At 31.0% G+C, this 17330-nt stretch overlaps 1 protein-coding gene across 1 annotated transcript in view; it reads right to left on the bottom strand.

Moving 5' to 3' along the window:
* LOC119608003 (protein Wnt-6-like) overlaps positions 1-17330 on the bottom strand; it is a 43480-nt gene that overhangs the window by 12041 nt on the left and 14109 nt on the right. The window contains 1 exon segment of the mRNA XM_037962207.1: positions 3-43. Coding sequence (XP_037818135.1) covers positions 3-43 — 41 coding nt within the window.

Consider the following 17330-nt stretch of genomic DNA (forward strand, 5'->3'; position numbering starts at 1 on the left):
ACACATTAAATATGGATCAAGTAAAATATTAGAGCCCTCAGCCCTATAGTTTGTTGTTATTGTTCATTGTGATTGTAAACATGTGGGTGTAAAGAAGGAAGGAAGTTTTGGTTGAGTCATGAAAATATAGAAAAAGAAACAGAGATTTAAATTTAAAAAAAAAAATCTTAAAATTAAATTAAAAATTGTTTGTTTCTCTAAGATACTCATCATAAGTTACTCCTTCCGTTAGTTCAACCCTGTCATCGCTGTTAGTTTTAAATCAATAATTTTATGATATCAATAAAATAACATGATGCTCAATAATTTTGTCGATAATAAAATCTCATAAAATAAACCTCCAGCTGTTTTATTTAAGTTTAAATAACAATACAAATTATAAAACAACAACCACAAGTTTCCTAACACCTTTAATTGAACAACAACACTTGAGATTAACAATAAAAACTAAGAAAATATCGCCATCAACTGAACTAAGCTGAACCGAACCAAAGCAAAGCAAAGCATTTCAAATTGAAATTCTATACACTGCCAACGTTCGCTCAACTGACTTCTAGTGATAAAAATCGACATCACTACAAATTATAGGGTGTCACCGAAATTCAAATTAATTCAATGATTTTATTAACAGCGATAACAAACAAATGCAAATGCAATGTTTGTTCTTTGCACTTGTTTTAAATAGAAATAATGTTCAGATTATATACAGATTTTTTTTCTATACAAATGTTTAGTATAAAATTTAAAAATCATTTGAATATTCATTGATTAGTTTTATTTTTTCTGAAACCTACACAAAATTCATTGGAAATTAGTATGAAAAATTTGCATAATCGATTTGTAGTTTTGAAATTCAATTGAAAATAATTGATTGTTACACTTGATAAACCATTACGTTACACTTAATGAAATTATATTTTGATTATTTATTAAATAAAAATGAATTCTAGCGACTTTTTAATGAAGAAAAACTGCTGAAAGCAAGCAACTTTTAAATAAACTTTTTTTGGAAAAAAAAGTTGCTTCAACATCAATACGTTTTTACAGCAACAGTTGCTTTAAAAAGTTGCCTTGAATCAAATAACCTTTGCTTCCAAACAAGCAACTTTTCTACAGAAAAATATGCTTCAATACAAGCATCTCATCTTTAGGAAAAACTGACTCAAAACGAAGAACTTTTCTATAGAAAAAGAGGCTTCAATACAAGCATCTCTTCTTTATGAAGAAATGACTTAAAACGAGGAACTTTTCCAAAAAATGCTTTGAGCAGGAAAAGTTGCTTCAGAATAAGCAACTTTTTTATGGAAAAAGTCGCCTGAAAACAAGCAAGACAAACTTGCTTGTTTTCAAACTTCTACTGAAAAAGTTGCTTCAAAAAAAGAAACATTTCTATAGAAAAAGTACCCTTAACACAAGCATCTCTTCTTTAGGAAAAACCATTCTCTATGAATAGTTGCTGTCAGTCAAGCAACTTCTTAATAGGAAAGTTGCTTTCAATTTAACAACTTTCTTTAAGAAAATTTGTTAACAATTTTCACAACTTTTCTGTAGAAAAAGTAGCTTCAAAAAAAAAAACAACATTTCAACAGGAAATTTCAGTAGAAAACGTTGCAACTCAAAATTAGCAACTTCTTGGTAATATTGTTGCTTCGAAACAATCAATATTTCTACAAAAAAAGTTGCTTTAAAGGAACAACTTTTCTACAGACAAATTTTCTTCAAAACGACAAACTTTTGTAAGAAAAAATTGCTTCCAAACAAGCAACTTTTCTACAGAAAAATATGCTTCAGTTCTTCTTTATGAAGAACTGACATAAAACGAAGAACTTTCCAAAAAAAGCTTTCTATAGTAAAAGTTGCTTCAGAATAAGCAACTTTTTTATGGTAAAAGTCGCCTGAAAACAAGCAACTTTCTCATAGCTAATTTTTCTATAGAAAAAGTTGTTTCAAATAGACAATTTCTTTATAGAGAAAGTCGCCTGAAAACAAGCAACTTTCCCCATAGGAAAAGTTGTTTTAAAACAGCTAATTTTTCTATAGAAAAAGTTGTTTCAAATAGACAACTTTTCTTGAGGAAAAGTTGATTTAAAACGACGAACTTTTTTTCTATAGAAAAGTTGCATAACAAGCAACTTTTCTAAGTTGCCTGAAAACAAGCAAATCTGGTAACTTTTCTATAGCAAAAGTTTCTTCAAAACAAGCAACTTTTCTACAGAAAAAGTTGCCTTAATACAAGAATCTCTTCTTTAAGAAAAACCGTTCTCTATGAAAAGTTGCTGTTAGTCAAGCAACTTCTCAATAGGAAAGTTGCTTTCAATTTAAACACTTTCTTTAGGAAAATTAGTTTCATCCATTTAGTATAGTTTTTCCACTTAAAATACTTTCTCTAGAACAAGTTTACTTACAACAATGCTAGCGCCCATAAGAAACGAAAAGACTGGCCACCGACCGACGTGACGCCTTTTGCTAAATTTCATTCACCATAAGAGTCAATTAAAAAAAATATTATTAAATCTTTGTATATTTTTCTTTAACACACTTTTATTTACTTAACATAGAAAAGTTTATTTTCACAAGACGATTCGACAACTCGGCCAATATTTGTATTCTTAAGCAGGGGTGCACTGCTTGAGATTCAAAGAAACCTAAATACTAGATACTACACTCTAGATAATGAATTTTTCAAATGTTTTTTTTTTTTCAACAAAAAAAAAAAAAATGTTTATTTGTTTAACAACAAATAGCTAAAAATTATTAAAAAATCTTGTTTTTCGTTAAATAGTATTAAAATTTAAGAAAAATAAACTGTTTTTCATAAATGTAAATTATTTGGGGGAAAAAAATTTGCTCAAAAAAACACAAATTTAGGTGAGATAAAAATGATTTGTAATTTCGGCCAAGATTTATTACATGCAGAGTTAAGAGCATTTTGTTTTCATTTGATGTTTGTTTGTTGATTTTTTTCGCAATCTTAAATAAATAATGAATTAAAATGTAAGTAAAGGTTAATTAAATAGAATGCATTCAAGTTTAAATAGAAATATAAAAAGATAAAAATAATTTCTTCTAATTTTTTCTAAGATTTTCTTTCAACAAATTTTTTATTGAGCCTTTTTCTTTACATTTCTGTGACGATATTTATTTGTTTTTTCTTTCATTTTTATACCAACTCATTGCAAATGTTTCATTAACACTTTCAACTACAGCTTTCAATTAAGTTTAATAAATATATGAAAATTTCTTATTCAAATATTTTGCTTGTGATGTCGTAATTTTATTAGAAAAATCAACAGAATTAGAAAAAAGATCACACACATGCTGCAAGATTAAACAGCCGATAAATTGACATTTATGAAAAAAATCGACCAGATTGTCGGTGTTTTTTTACAAAGAGAAGAGAAGACGAAATAGATTCAGCAAAATAAACTTCAAAAGAAAATATGAGAAAAATTTTCATAGATTCTATTCTATGAAAATAGAATTCTATGAAATAGAATTTATATTGGAAAATTTCCAAAAATGAGTTATTCGTATTAGGAAACTTTTCTAAATAAAACATTGCCTTCAATCGAGCAACTTTCCTAAATAAAATGTTGCCTTCAGTCGAGCAATTAAGCAACATTTATATAGAAAAACAAAAAAATTTTATAATGAAAATGTTTCTTTCCATCAAGCAACTTTTTCGTAAAAAAACTTGCTCTAAGTCAAGCTACTTTTCTATGGAAAAATTTGCTCTTCACCAAGCAACTTTCATTCAATGCTCTAAACTAAGCATTTTTCCATAGAAAAATTTGCTCTGAATCAAGAAACTTTAGAAAAACTTAATCTGAATCAAGCAGCTTTAATATAGAAAAACTTGGTCCGAATTAAGCATCTTTTCTATTGAAAAACTTGCTCTGAATCAAGCAACTTCAATATAGAAAAACTTGACCCAAATTAAGTATTTTTTCTATAGAAAAACTTGCTCTGATCCAAGCAACTTTTCTATTGAAAAACCTGCTCTGAATCAAGCAACGTTTTTATTGAAAAACTTGCTCTCAATCAAGCAACTCTTCTATGGAAAAACTTGCTTTCAAACAAGCAACTTTCATTCAAGCGACTTTTATCGTGTCATTTTCTATAAAAATTGTTTTCTATACAAACATTTACTATCAATATAGCAAATTTGCTGTAGAAAACTTTCTATAAATTAAGCAGTTTTCTATAGAATCTGAATCAAGCAACTTGAATATAGAAAAACTTGCTTTGAATTAAGCAACTTTTCTATAGAAAAACTCTAAATTAAGTATTTTTTCTATAGAAAACCTTGCTCTGATCCAAGCAACTTTTCTATACAAAAACTTGCTCTCAATCAAGCAACTTTTTTATGGAAAAACTTGCTTTCTATCAAGCAGCCTTTTTACATTAAAACTTGCTTTACATGTGACTTTTACAAAAAATTTTTTCAAATTCTATATTTGACTTCGATTCTTTCATGTGAAAATTAAAATTAATTTCTTTTTAATTCATTATAAATCACACCACGTTTCAAACTCTTAAAAATCAAAAGTGTGTATGCCATCAAATTTTGTTTTTTTTTTTTTTTCTAAATTCAATAAGTTTTTAAGTAAATAAAACTCAGTTTAAACCTCTTCAGAATAAAGAAAAAACAACGAAAATTATTCCCCAGAACACAAATCAAATTTGTTTACTTAATAAAAAATGACACACACCGCTCTTGTCCTCATTGTATTTGTGCGTGTGAAGGCAGATCAAGGCGGCAGGTGTTTGTCTGGATGTGCTGATCATGATGTGTCATTCTATGAAAATTATGCCTTAAGTAAATTTAACTTGAGGTTGGTCAGTTCTTGGGTTTTCTTACTGTTATTTGTTTTTTAGATGGTCAGTTCCTGTAGCTGTCACATGTATTAGGTGTTTGTTTATTTATTCATTTGTTAAATATTTATTTACTTTTCATAATACACTTGTTATAGATTTGAAAAGAGAAAAAAAAAGAGTTTGAAATATTTATTAACAGGGAATATTTTTCTACTTTTTTAAATTTAATTAACAAGTTTTCAAACTTCTGAAAATAATTTATGTTTTTTTTTTAACTTTTGTTATGTAGATGCATTGTCCAAAATATGTTATTTTATTAGCAAGATCATTAGAAAGATCCATTTGTTAAATATTTCGTTGTTTTCGAGTAGGTGTTTTTAAACGTTTGTGGCCGGCCACAATGGTTGGTTGGTTGGTTGGTTGTTCGGCTGTTTGTGTGTCTAACTGAATCTTGGGTGTTTTCGGTTGCTTCGTTGGTGGTTGGTGGTCTCCAGTCTTCAAAACAATAGAGTTTGTCATGTTTCTGTTAAATTAGCAAATTAACATGTTAAAAGGTGTTATTTGTTATAAGTCGTGTTTTTGCTGCTGCTGCTGTTTATTCTATTTAAGCGCCATGACTACATTTTTCATCTTTTTCGTTGTTGTTTTTCTCACTTTTGTTTAGAGAGTTGATTGTGATAATGACGATCGTCATGATCATTTGCATAAGTATGATTTATTTATTTGAAACAGACAAACACAACAAGTGCCACATCATTTATGGAATTATGATAATTTTTTATTGTTATTTCTGAAGTTTTTAGTGACGCTAATCGCTTGGTGTACTGTTTTGTTAAATAGTTTATACAAAAAAAAAAAACTTTAAAAGTATATGATAAATTGAGATGGGCCAAATATTTAAAGTAAGCCACAATTTTCCTTAGGAGAATATGCTTGATCGCAAGCAGCTTTTCTATAGAATAGCTAAGCTTAAGCACAAGAAACTTTTCTATAGAAAAGATAACTTAATCGCAAGAAACTTATCTATAGAAAAGCTAGCTTGATCACAAGCGTCCTTTTTATAGAAAAGCTATCAACTTTTCTATAAAAAAAGTTAGTTGATCACAAGCTACTTTTCTGTAGAAAAGCTAGCTTAAACACAAGCAACTTTTCTATAGAAAAGCTAGCTTAAACACAAGCAACTTTTCAATAGAAAAGCTAGCTTAAACACAAGCAACTTTTCTATAGAAAAGCTAGCTTGATCACAAGCATCTCTTCTATAGAAAAGCTATCTTGAGCACAAGAAACTTTTGTATAGAAAAGCTAACTTGATCGCAAGCAATTTTTCTATAGAAAACCTTGATTGATCGCAAGCAACTTTTCTATAGAAAAACTAGCTTGATCGCAAGCAACTTTTCTATAGAAAAACTAGCTTGATCGCAAGCAACTTTTCTATAGAAAAACTAGCTTGATCGCAAGCAACTTTTCTATAGAAAAACTAGCTTGATCGCAAGCAACTTTTCTATAGAAAACTAGCTTGATCGCAAGCAACTTTTCTATAGAAAAACTAGCTTGATCGCAAGCAACTTTCTATAGAAAGCTAGCTTGATCACAAGCAACTTTTCTACAAAAAAGCTAGCTTGATCACAAGCAACTTTTCTATAGATACACTCGCAAGATCGCAAGCAACTTTCTTGTTAGATCGCAAGCAACTTTTCTATAGAAAAGCTAGCTTGATCGCAAGTAATACCATGATCTCAAAGTATCTTTTATGTAGAAAAACTTGCTTGATCGCCAGAATTTTTTAAAGAATAACTTGGCTGATCGCTTTCAACAATGCAAGTAACATTTTATTCTTTAAACTTTGAAATTTAAAAACTTTTTAAATTGCATCTCCTCCTATAGTCATAACCTCAATTATTTGCCAGTTACAAGGTGTATTTACTTTTCTCACGCCTCTTTGACTTAAAATAAGTGCGTCTAATTGGGAATTTTTCATTAACAATGGCAGCAACCAGCAGAAAAAAAGACAACACTATATTTATTTAAGTAACAAACGAATACAAAAAATTAAACAACAAAAAAAAATTAAAAAAATTATATTTTTTTGCAAAAAATAATTTTCCAGTATAGTCACGTTCCTGTTAAGAATAAAATAAGGTGTAGCTAATATTTGCAATAACAAAACAGCAATATTTGTTGCTGCTGGATGCTTTAGAGGAGTTATAAACTCTGTAGTTTTATTCTTAAAAGGATAAAATTGTTTCGTAGAGTTTACAATTGGATGGCGTTGCGTTGTTGATGGAAAAACGTCAACATTAATCATAAACGCAAGGAAAGAACAAAAAATTTTCAATTTCGTTACGGTAAAAAGAAAAATGATCAAGGAAACAGAGTGTACAGTGGGTCCAACACCATAATAAATATGAAAACTTATTTAGAACAACACGAAACAACTTAGACACAAAAAAAGAAACCTTATATCTAGCCTGGAGGCAATTGCCACTTAAGTGTTTATAAGTAAACTAATTTTCATATCCAAACCACTGTGCCTATAGTTCCAAACAAAATTGGATGTTCTTGTGAGGATAATTACGTCAATTTAAGCGTAAAATGACAACATTGTAAAAAAACGACATAAAAAAGTATGAAAAATAAATAAACCAAAATAAATACTTATAAAGACAAGACAGAACAAGGTAGGACTTTAACAATGAAGACCACAAAACTATAGAAAAAGTGAACTGGTTAAGAAAAGAACTTCAAAGCGCCATTCGATTAACAAGTGTAACTAATTTACTCTACACAATATAAATAATGAATATTTCTATGTACTTTGCTTATACAATTTCTGCATAAGCATATGTAAAGGTACAAGATAAATATATATGTATATTTTGTTTTTTTTTCTCATGTGATTATGTTTTTTTTTTTTTTTTTGAAAAATATTCTTATGAAAACGTTGATGAAAAACTAACAAAAACATTTCCGCTTGTCTGCATTTTGCGTTAATTATAATGTCCACACTTTGGCACGATCACTCAAAATGACACGTTGTAGTTATTATTATTTTATTTTTTGCTTCATCTTTATTTTTATTATTTTGTTAAATTTATATTTATTTTAATATGTATATATTTTTATATAGTTTAATGATAATGATTTAATGTTAATTATGATCGCGCTTATAATGATCGCATTGCTGATCATAATCACTATGCAATTTTAATGTCAAAATGAACTAATTTTTCAAAAATAAAACAAGCAGACATGCTGACACTTATATAGAGGGAGATATACAGTGTGTGACAAAAGTACGATCAATCTTTGGAGGGAATAACATGACTGAACTAGAACAGAACTAGAACTGAACTGAGACTGAACTAGAACTGAACTAGAACTGAACTAGAACTGAACTAGAACTGAACTAGAACTGAACTAGAACTGAACTAGAACTGAACTAGAACTGAACTAGAACTGAACTAGAACTGAACTAGAACTGAACTAGAACTGAACTAGAACTGAACTAGAACTGAACTAGAACTGAACTAGAACTGAACTAGAACTGAACTAGAACTGAACTAGAACTGAACTAGAACTGAACTAGAACTGAACTAGAACTGAACTAGAACTGAACTAGAACTGAACTAGAACTGAACTAGAACTGAACTAGAACTGAACTAGAACTGAACTAGAACTGAACTAGAACTGAACTAGAACTGAACTAGAACTGAACTAGAACTGAACTAGAACTGAACTAGAACTGAACTAGAACTGAACTAGAACTGAACTAGAACTGAACTAGAACTGAACCAGAACTGAACTAGAACTGAACTAGAACTGAACTAGAACTAACTAGAACTGAACTAGAACTGAACTAGAAATGAACTAGAAATGAACTAGAACTGAACTAGAACTGAACTAGAACTGAACTAGAACTGAACTAGAACTGAACTAGAACTGAACTAGAACTGAACTAGAACTGAACTAGAACTGAACTAGAACTGAACTAGAACTGAACTGAACGAGAACTGAACTAGAACTGAACTAGAACTGAACTAGAACTGAACTAGAACTGAACTAGAACTGAACTAGAACTGAACTAGAACTGAACTAGAACTGAACTAGAACTGAACTAGAACTGAACTAGAACTGAACTGAACGAGAACTGAACTAGAACTGAACTGAACGAGAACTGAACTAGAACTGAACTAGAACTGAACTAGAACTGAACTAGAACTGAACTAGAACTGAACTAGAACTGAACTAGAACTGAACTAGAACTGAACTAGAACTGAACTAGAACTGAACTAGAACTGAACTAGAACTGAACTAGAACTGAACTAGAACTAAACTAGAACTGAACTAGAACTGAACTAGAAATGAACTAGAAATGACTAGAACTGAACTAGAACTGAACTAGAACTGAACTAGAACTGAACTAGAACTGAACTAGAACTGAACTAGAACTGAACTAGAACTGAACTAGAACTGAACTAGAACTGAACTAGAACTGAACTAGAACTGAACTAGAACTGAACTAGAACTGAACTAGAACTGAACTAGAACTGAACTAGAACTGAACTAGAACTGAACTAGAACTGAACTAGAACTGAACTAGAACTGAACTAGAACTGAACTAGAACTGAACTAGAACTGAACTAGAAGAACTAGAACTGAACTAGAACTGAACTAGAACTGAACTAGAACTGAACTAGAACTGAACTAGAACTGAACTAGAACTGAACTAGAAATGAACTAGAAATGAACTAGAACTGAACTAGAAATGAACTAGAAATGAACTAGAACTGAACTAGAACTGAACTAGAACTGAACTAGAACTGAACTAGAACTGAACTAGAACTGAACTAGAACTGAACTAGAACTGAACTAGAACTGAACTAGAACTGAACTAGAACTGAACTAGAACTGAACTAGAACTGAACTGAACGAGAACTGAACTAGAACTGAACTAGAACTGAACTGAACGAGAACTGAACTAGAACTGAACTAGAACTGAACTAGAACTGAACTAGAACTGAACTAGAACTGAACTAGAAGAACTGACTGAAACTGAACTGAACGAGAACTGAACTAGAACTGAACTAGAACTGAACTAGAACTGAACGAGAACTGAACTAGAACTGAACTAGAACTGAACTAGAACTGAACTAGAACTGAACTAGAACTGAACTAGAACTGTACTAGAACTGAATTAGAACTAAACTAGAACTGAACTAGAACTGAACTAGAACTGAACTAGACTGAACTAGAACTGAACTAGAACTGAACTAGAACTGAACTGAACTGAACTGAACTGAACTAGAACTGAACTGAAACTAGAACTGAACTAGAACTGAACTAGAACTGAACTAGAACTGAACTAGAACTGAACTAGAACTGAACTAGAACTGAACTAGAACTGAACTAGAACTGAACTAGAACTGAACTAGAACTGAACTAGAACTGAACTAGAACTGAACTAGAACTGAGCTAGAACTGAACTAGAACTGAAACTGTAGCTCCAAAGTAAACTACTTTTATATTCATTGTATTTCTTAAAGGAAGAACAATTGAGTTCTGTGGTAATGAAAAACTAGATCTAAATATTAACTACTTTTGACTTACGCTGTATCAAAAAAGCTAACAATAGAACATCTATACTGAATATTATCATAAATACACGCCTTCATGATACTTAATTAAAAATTTTCGACTTTCGCGCAAACATACATACATTTTCTCATCAAATGAAATTAAAAATCAAATAAAAAATAAATAAAAATAAACCAAATTCTAATTTAAAATAGCTGCATAAACTTTAGCAAATATAAATTGAAAAAATATGAAAAAAAAATCAAATTCAAAATAATATATAATCCGAAAAATAAATCATAAACGTAACATCCTGCTTGTTGTACAACTAGAAGATGTTGCATGATCACATAAGCACGAGCAATAATTTGAATGAAAATCACACACATGTTTTGGATGATATAAATAGTGGTGGGGATTTATGCTGCACGTTTATTTTGTGCTGAAGACCCTCAACTTGACTGCGATGATCAAGTTGAGGGGCAAAATTTTTGCTTTAAAGGTGACATCGGTTTTTCGCTCTTCTTTTATTTTTTTATTTTTGCAATGACCTTTAATATTTGTTCTTTTGTAATTTTTGTTATTTACTAGAACATATTTTTTGACAATATGTAAATGCTTTCATTCAGTCATTTTTTTCTTGTTTTTCTGTTGATTACACATCCCGTTTTGCGTTGTATTGGCATTGGGGCCCATTGTGTCTGTAACATTTATGTCTGTCTATATCTTTGTCTGGTGTCGTTGACAATTTGTGTTATTTTGGCGCGATAATTTTTTTAATTTATTTTGATTTTTACCTTTTATTTACCAAAAAAATAAAAAATAAAAATTTTTGTTTTTATTTTCATTACCTTTTTTTGCCAAAATCTGTGGTAATGTGTTGATTTTGTAATACCCAGATTCGTGTGGTTTATTTCGCAAGGATTTACTTGATGATTCAGCTGCTCTACAAGCAAAAACATTTCTTATGGCAACTAGTTTTTACTATGGGGTATTTCGAGAAAATCTCTTCTAATTTTAGAAAACATTTTACACAATTCTAGTTCAGTTCTGGTTCAGTTCTAGTTCAGTTCTAGTTCAGTTCTAGTTCAGTTCTAGTTCAGTTCTAGTTCAGTTCTAGTTCAGTTCTAGTTCAGTTCTAGTTCAGTTCTAGTTCAGTTCTAGTTCAGTTCTAGTTCAGTTCTAGTTCAGTTCTAGTTCAGTTCTAGTTCAGTTCTATTTCAGTTCTAGTTCAGTTCTAGTTCAGTTCTAGTTCAGTTCTAGTTCAGTTCTAGTTCAGTTCTAGTTCAGTTCTAGTTCAGTTCTAGTTCAGTTCTAGTTCAGTTCTAGTTCAGTTCTAGTTCAGTTCTAGTTCAGTTCTAGTTCAGTTCTAGTTCAGTTCTAGTTCAGTTCTAGTTCAGTTCTAGTTCAGTTCTAGTTCAGTTTTAGTTCAGTTCTAATTCAGTTCTAGTTCAGTTCTAGTGCAGTTCTAGTTAGAGGTTCCATTTAATTTCTAGTTCAATCCTAGTTCTGTTCTATTTCAGTTGTAGTTCGCTCTGCGATCTTGAAGGTTACCATCGTTAAATGGCCAGAGTTCTGTTTTATAGATGTGAGAACAAGATCCGGTTTCTCCTCAGACAATTAGTTATTCCCTTAATGTTTAAGTAAATTTTCCTTTCAACCTCGTATTTTTATACCCTACACAACTTAAGTGGGATGGGTACATTGGGTTTATGCTGGTGTTTGTAACATACAAAAAAATTTGCTATGTCCGTCCGTCCGTCTGACGCAAGGTATAGGTCGCAATTTTCAAAATAATTGGATGAAATTTGGCACAACCTCTTTTTCGGCCCAAGGACGAAGTTTATTGAAAATGGTTAAAATCGGTCCATTATTTCACCTAGCCCCCATACATCAGAACACCCCGAAAAGGGCTTCTGAGCTCATAAATTGATAAAAAGCGGCACAACTAAGTTTTATACAAGCCTTGATGACCTTGCCAAATTTCATAGAGATCGGGCCTCATTTGACCCTAGCTCCCATACATAGTCCCCTTCAGAAAATTATTTGAATGTCCAAAATTAACTTAAATATTATGTAAATATAAATATATTCACAAAATTTTATCGGGCTTGGTCCATATTTGCTCCCAGCCCCCATATAAAGCCTCTTTCAGAAAATTGGTTTTCATCCATAAATTGCTTAAATGTATCGGAACAAGGTAATAGAAGATAAATGCTTTATTATGAAAAATAAATCACATTTAATATTCATAACTGGTGTAGGGTATCATATGGTCGGTCACGCCCGACTATACTTTCTTACTTGTTTTGTATGTGAATTTTTAGTTTTTATTAGCAAATTTGATTTGATTTTTTTTTTTTTATTTCCCACTGACATGACAAACTCATTAACAGTGAACTTTAGTATGAACACATATTTGTGAAAATTTGTTTCGGATTTAAAAACTTCCAAGATCAATCATCATGTCAATCAAATCAATTTAAATCATGTTTCTATCACACATTCACTGTGTATTTATTTACAAATTCAATATTTGAAAAACACGACTCAGCTAAACTTGTATACAAAAATTTTATTTAAAGCTTTTATTTTATTTAAAAATTTTGTATTCATCAAACGTTTTGAAATTCACATTATTATGATTGATAAAATCCAATTCAGTGTATCATTCATTGTACAAGTGTATTTGTGCATTTGTAATTTGTTTTTAAAATCCTACTAAAAATTAATATTCCATTTAAATTCTAAACAAGTGAAAACATTTAGAAAAAACAACAAACTGTGCTCAAAGTTGGCGAGTTAAATGACGTTATTTGTTGTCATTATCTTGATCACTCTGTTAGATCTTTCAATTTAATGTTACACATACACACCGGCAGTCATTCATTCACTCACTCAGTCTGTTGTTTGTCAGTCAGTTAGTTGGTCAGTCAAAGTGTGTTATTTGTAGAGCAAAGGCCCAATTTTCAATTGAAATTGAATTAAGAAAAGTGCGCTGAATTTTGCTGCCTGTTGATCATTGTCGTCGTCGTGTTGCATTTGTGTTGTGTTTGTTGTTGCACTCAAAACATCTTAATTGCATTTTTTCATGCTGATTTATGTCATCACCACAGATATGGCCACTTTTTTCAATATTTTGTTTTAATTTTTTTTTTTAAATTTATTTTTTCTAAAAATGAGCTGAATTTTTAAAAGAATTAGACTGCAACCAAAACAAAGCAAGCACAAAATTACATACAATTATTATTGCAGCTAAGAAAAACCCCTGGCCCCCTTTTAAGAACTGCAGTCATAATAATTTGGCAAACTTTTCTTTAATATTACATCATACGTTAAATACAAATAAAATTAAAATTATAAAAATAATAATACAAAATAAGAAAAAAAAAAGAAATAACTCGAGAAAATATCTTATAAATTGAAAATAAAGGAATGAAAAGAATTGCCACAAATTAGTGGTGTTAAAGAAATTATTCCGTATTTCTCAATTTGTTGCTTTATAGTTTTTTTTTTTTTTTTTTTTTTTGTGAATGAAAATTTTGCATCAATGAAATTATTGTGAATTAAAGCTAGAACAAAAAGACAAGATCTAGAGATATATAAACAGACAAACAGACTGACAAAACCAAATGTACCAGATGATTATTATGGCCGCAATGGCCGGCTGGTTGGCTGGTGGGTTGTTGGCGTTTAAAAATCAAAGATCACAAAGTGTGTTTGCTGCCATTATTTGGATGAGGCCACCAAAACAATTAAAAGTGCTTTTTTGCAATTGAAAAAATATATTCTACAGGTTCGTCGCTTTTAATTCATATACAACAAATCCATCAAGTAAACTGCCAGCTAAAAGCAAACGATCAATCGATCGGTTGGTTATTCGTACGATCGTCTATTCAATGATACTCAATATTGCTGATGTTGAGCAGCAGCAACTCATGTTGTTGATGAGGAGGTTGATGTCTGTTGATCGCCTGCGGAAATGTGCGCATTTAATTAAAAAAAAAAAACAAATCTAATTGTTGATAATAAATATAAATACAACAATATCAGTACTTTTGCTATTTTTTAAGGTTTTCTTTAAGTGAAACTATTTTATTGAAAATTATTATACGTAGAAAAAAAAACTAAAACAGCCAGAACATTTATTTAATGAGTTTAATCTTGGCATGTGGTAAAACTAAAACACTCATAAAAAATGTTTTGATCACTTAAGTAGTTCATTGATAAAACATTTTTTTTAATTTGTAATGAACATTTTAACAAATCTTTATAAAAACACTAAATAGTCAATGTAGCAGCAATATGTAGGTCAGACAACCAGCCCGCTTTTTAGTGACATGATCAGAATTTATTTAAATTGTTTGTAATGAATTGTTTTACAATTAACATAGTGTCTGTTAAACCATCTTGATTTAAGAGGTTGTAAAATGTTTGCAAAATCTTTAGAAAATGAAACCTGAACTTTTTAGTTAGAAGAAATTTAGCAAAAAGGTTGTTTAAAGAAATTTGGAAATCAAAGTCGAAGTATTGACAAACACTCAATCTAGTTCAGTTTCTAGTACAGTTCTATTCAGTCTAGTTCAGTTCTAGTTCAGTTCTAGTTGAGTTCTAATTCAGTTCTAGTTCAGTTCTAGTTCTAGTTCAGTTCTAGTTCAGTTCTAGTTCAGTTCTATTCAGTTCTAGTTCAGTTCTAGTTCAGTTCTAGTTCAGTTCTAGTTCAGTTCTAGTTCAGTTCTAGTTCAGTTCTAGTTCAGTTCTAGTTCAGTTCTAGTTCAGTTCTAGTTCAGTTCTAGTTCAGTTCTAGTTCAGTTCTAGTTCAGTTCTAGTTCAGTTCTAATTCAGTTCTAGTTCAGTTCTAGTTCATTCTAGTTCAGTTCTAGTTCAGTTCTAGTTCATTCTAGTTCAGTTCTAGTTCAGTTCTAGTTCAGTTCTAGTTCAGTTCTAGTTCTAGTTCAGTTCTAGTTCAGTTCTAGTTCTAGTTTCTAGTTCAGTTCTAGGTCAGTTCTAGTTCAGTTCAGTTCGGTCTAGTTCAGTTCTAGTTCAGTTCTAGTTCAGTTCTAGTTCAGTTCTAGTTCAGTTCCTAGTTCAGTTCATCTAGTTCAGTTTCTAGTTCAGTTCTAGTTAAGTCTAGTGTATCTAGTTCTTCTAGTTCAGTTCAGTTCAGTTCTAGTTCAGTTCTAGTTCAGTTCTAGTTCAGTTCTAGTTCAGTCTAGTTCAGTTCTAGTTTCTAGTCAGTTCTAGTTCAGTTCTAGTTCAGTTCTAGTCATTCTAGTTCAGTTCTAGTTCAGTTCTAGTTCAGTCTAGTTCAGTTCTAGTATTCAGTTCTAGTTCAGTTCAGTTCAGTTCTAGTTCAGTTAGTTCAGTTCTAGTTCCGTTCTAGTTCAGTTCTAGTTCAGTTCTAGTTCATGTCTAGTTCAGTTCTAGTTCATTCTAGTCAGTTCTAGGTTCAGTCTAGTTCAGTTCTAGTTTTTTTTCAGTGCTAGTTCTAGTTCAGTTCTAGTTCAGTTCTAGTTCAGCTCTAGTTCAGTTCTAGTTCAGTCTAGTTCAGTCCATAGTTCAGTTCTGCTCAGTTCTAGTTCAGTTCTAGTTCAGTTCTAGTTCAGTTCTAGTTCAGTTCTAGTTCAGTTCTAGTTCAGTTCTAGTTCAGTTCTAGTTCAGTTCTAGTTCAGTTCTAGTTCAGTTCTAGTTCAGTTCTAGTTCAGTTCTAGTTCAGTTCTAGTTCAGTTTTTTCAGTCTAGTTCTAGTTCAGTTCTAGTTCAGTTCTAGTTCAGTTCTAGTTCAGTTCTAGTTCAGTTCTAGTTCAGCTAGTTCAGTTCTAGTTCAGTTCTAGTTCAGTTCTAGTTCAGTTCTAGTTCAGTTCTAGTTCAGTTCTAGTTCAGTTCTAGTTCAGTTCTAGTTCAGTTCTAGTTCAGTTCTAGTTCAGTTCTAGTTCAGTTCTAGTTCAGTTCTAGTTCAGTTCTAGTTCAGTTCTAGTTCAGTTCTAGTTCAGTTCTAGTTCAGTTCTAGTTCAGTTCTAGTTCAGTTCTAGTTCAGTTCTAGTTCAGTTCTAGTTCAGTTCTAGTTCAGTTCTAGTTCAGTTCTAGTTCAGTTCTAGTTCAGTTCTAGTTCAGTTCTAGTTCAGTTCTAGTTCAGTTCTAGTTCAGTTCTAGTTCAGTTTAGTCAGTTCTAGTTCAGTTCTAGTTCAGTTCTAGTTCAGTTCAGTTCAGTTCTAGTTCAGTTCTAGTTCAGTTCTAGTTCAGTTCTAGTTTTTCTAGTTCAGTTCTAGTTCAGTTCTAGTTCAGTTCTAGTTCAGTTCTAGTTCAGTTCTAGTTCAGTTCTAGTTCAGTTCTAGTTCAGTTCTAGTTCAGTTCTAGTTCAGTTCTAGTTCAGTTCTAGTTCAGTTCTAGTTCAGTTCTAGTTCAGTTCTAGTTCAGTCTAGTTCAGTTCTAGTTCAGTTCTAGTTCATTCTAGTTTCAGTTCTAGTTCAGTTCTAGTTCAGTTCTAGTTCAGTTCTAGTTCAGTTCTAGTTCAGTTCTAGTTCAGTTCTAGTTTCAGTTCTAGTTCAGTTTATTCAGTTTCTAGTTTCAGTTCTAGTTCAGTTCTAGTTCATTTCTAGTTCAGTTCTAGTTCAGTTCTAGTTCAGTTCTAGTTCAGTTCTAGTTCAGTTTCTAGTTCAGTTCTAGTTCAGTTCTAGTTCAGTTCTAGTTCAGTTCTAGTTCAGTTCTAGTTCAGTTCTAGTTCAGTTCTAGTTCAGTTCTAGTTCAGTTCTAGTTCAGTTCTAGTTCAGTTCTAGTTCAGTTCTAGTTCAGTTCTAGTTCAGTTCTAGTTCAGTTCTAGTTCAGTTCTAGTTCAGTTCTAGTTCAGTTCTAGTTCAGTTCTAGTTCAGTTCTAGTTCAGTTCTAGTTCAGTTCTAGTTCAGTTCTAGTTCAGTTCTAGTCAGTTCTAGTTCTAATTCA

The sequence above is a fragment of the Lucilia sericata genome, unplaced genomic scaffold, assembly GCF_015586225.1.
Source record: "Lucilia sericata isolate MDLA Ls3-8-SP2 unplaced genomic scaffold, ASM1558622v1 Contig000774F_arrow, whole genome shotgun sequence".
Taxonomy (NCBI): Eukaryota; Metazoa; Arthropoda; class Insecta; order Diptera; family Calliphoridae; genus Lucilia; species Lucilia sericata.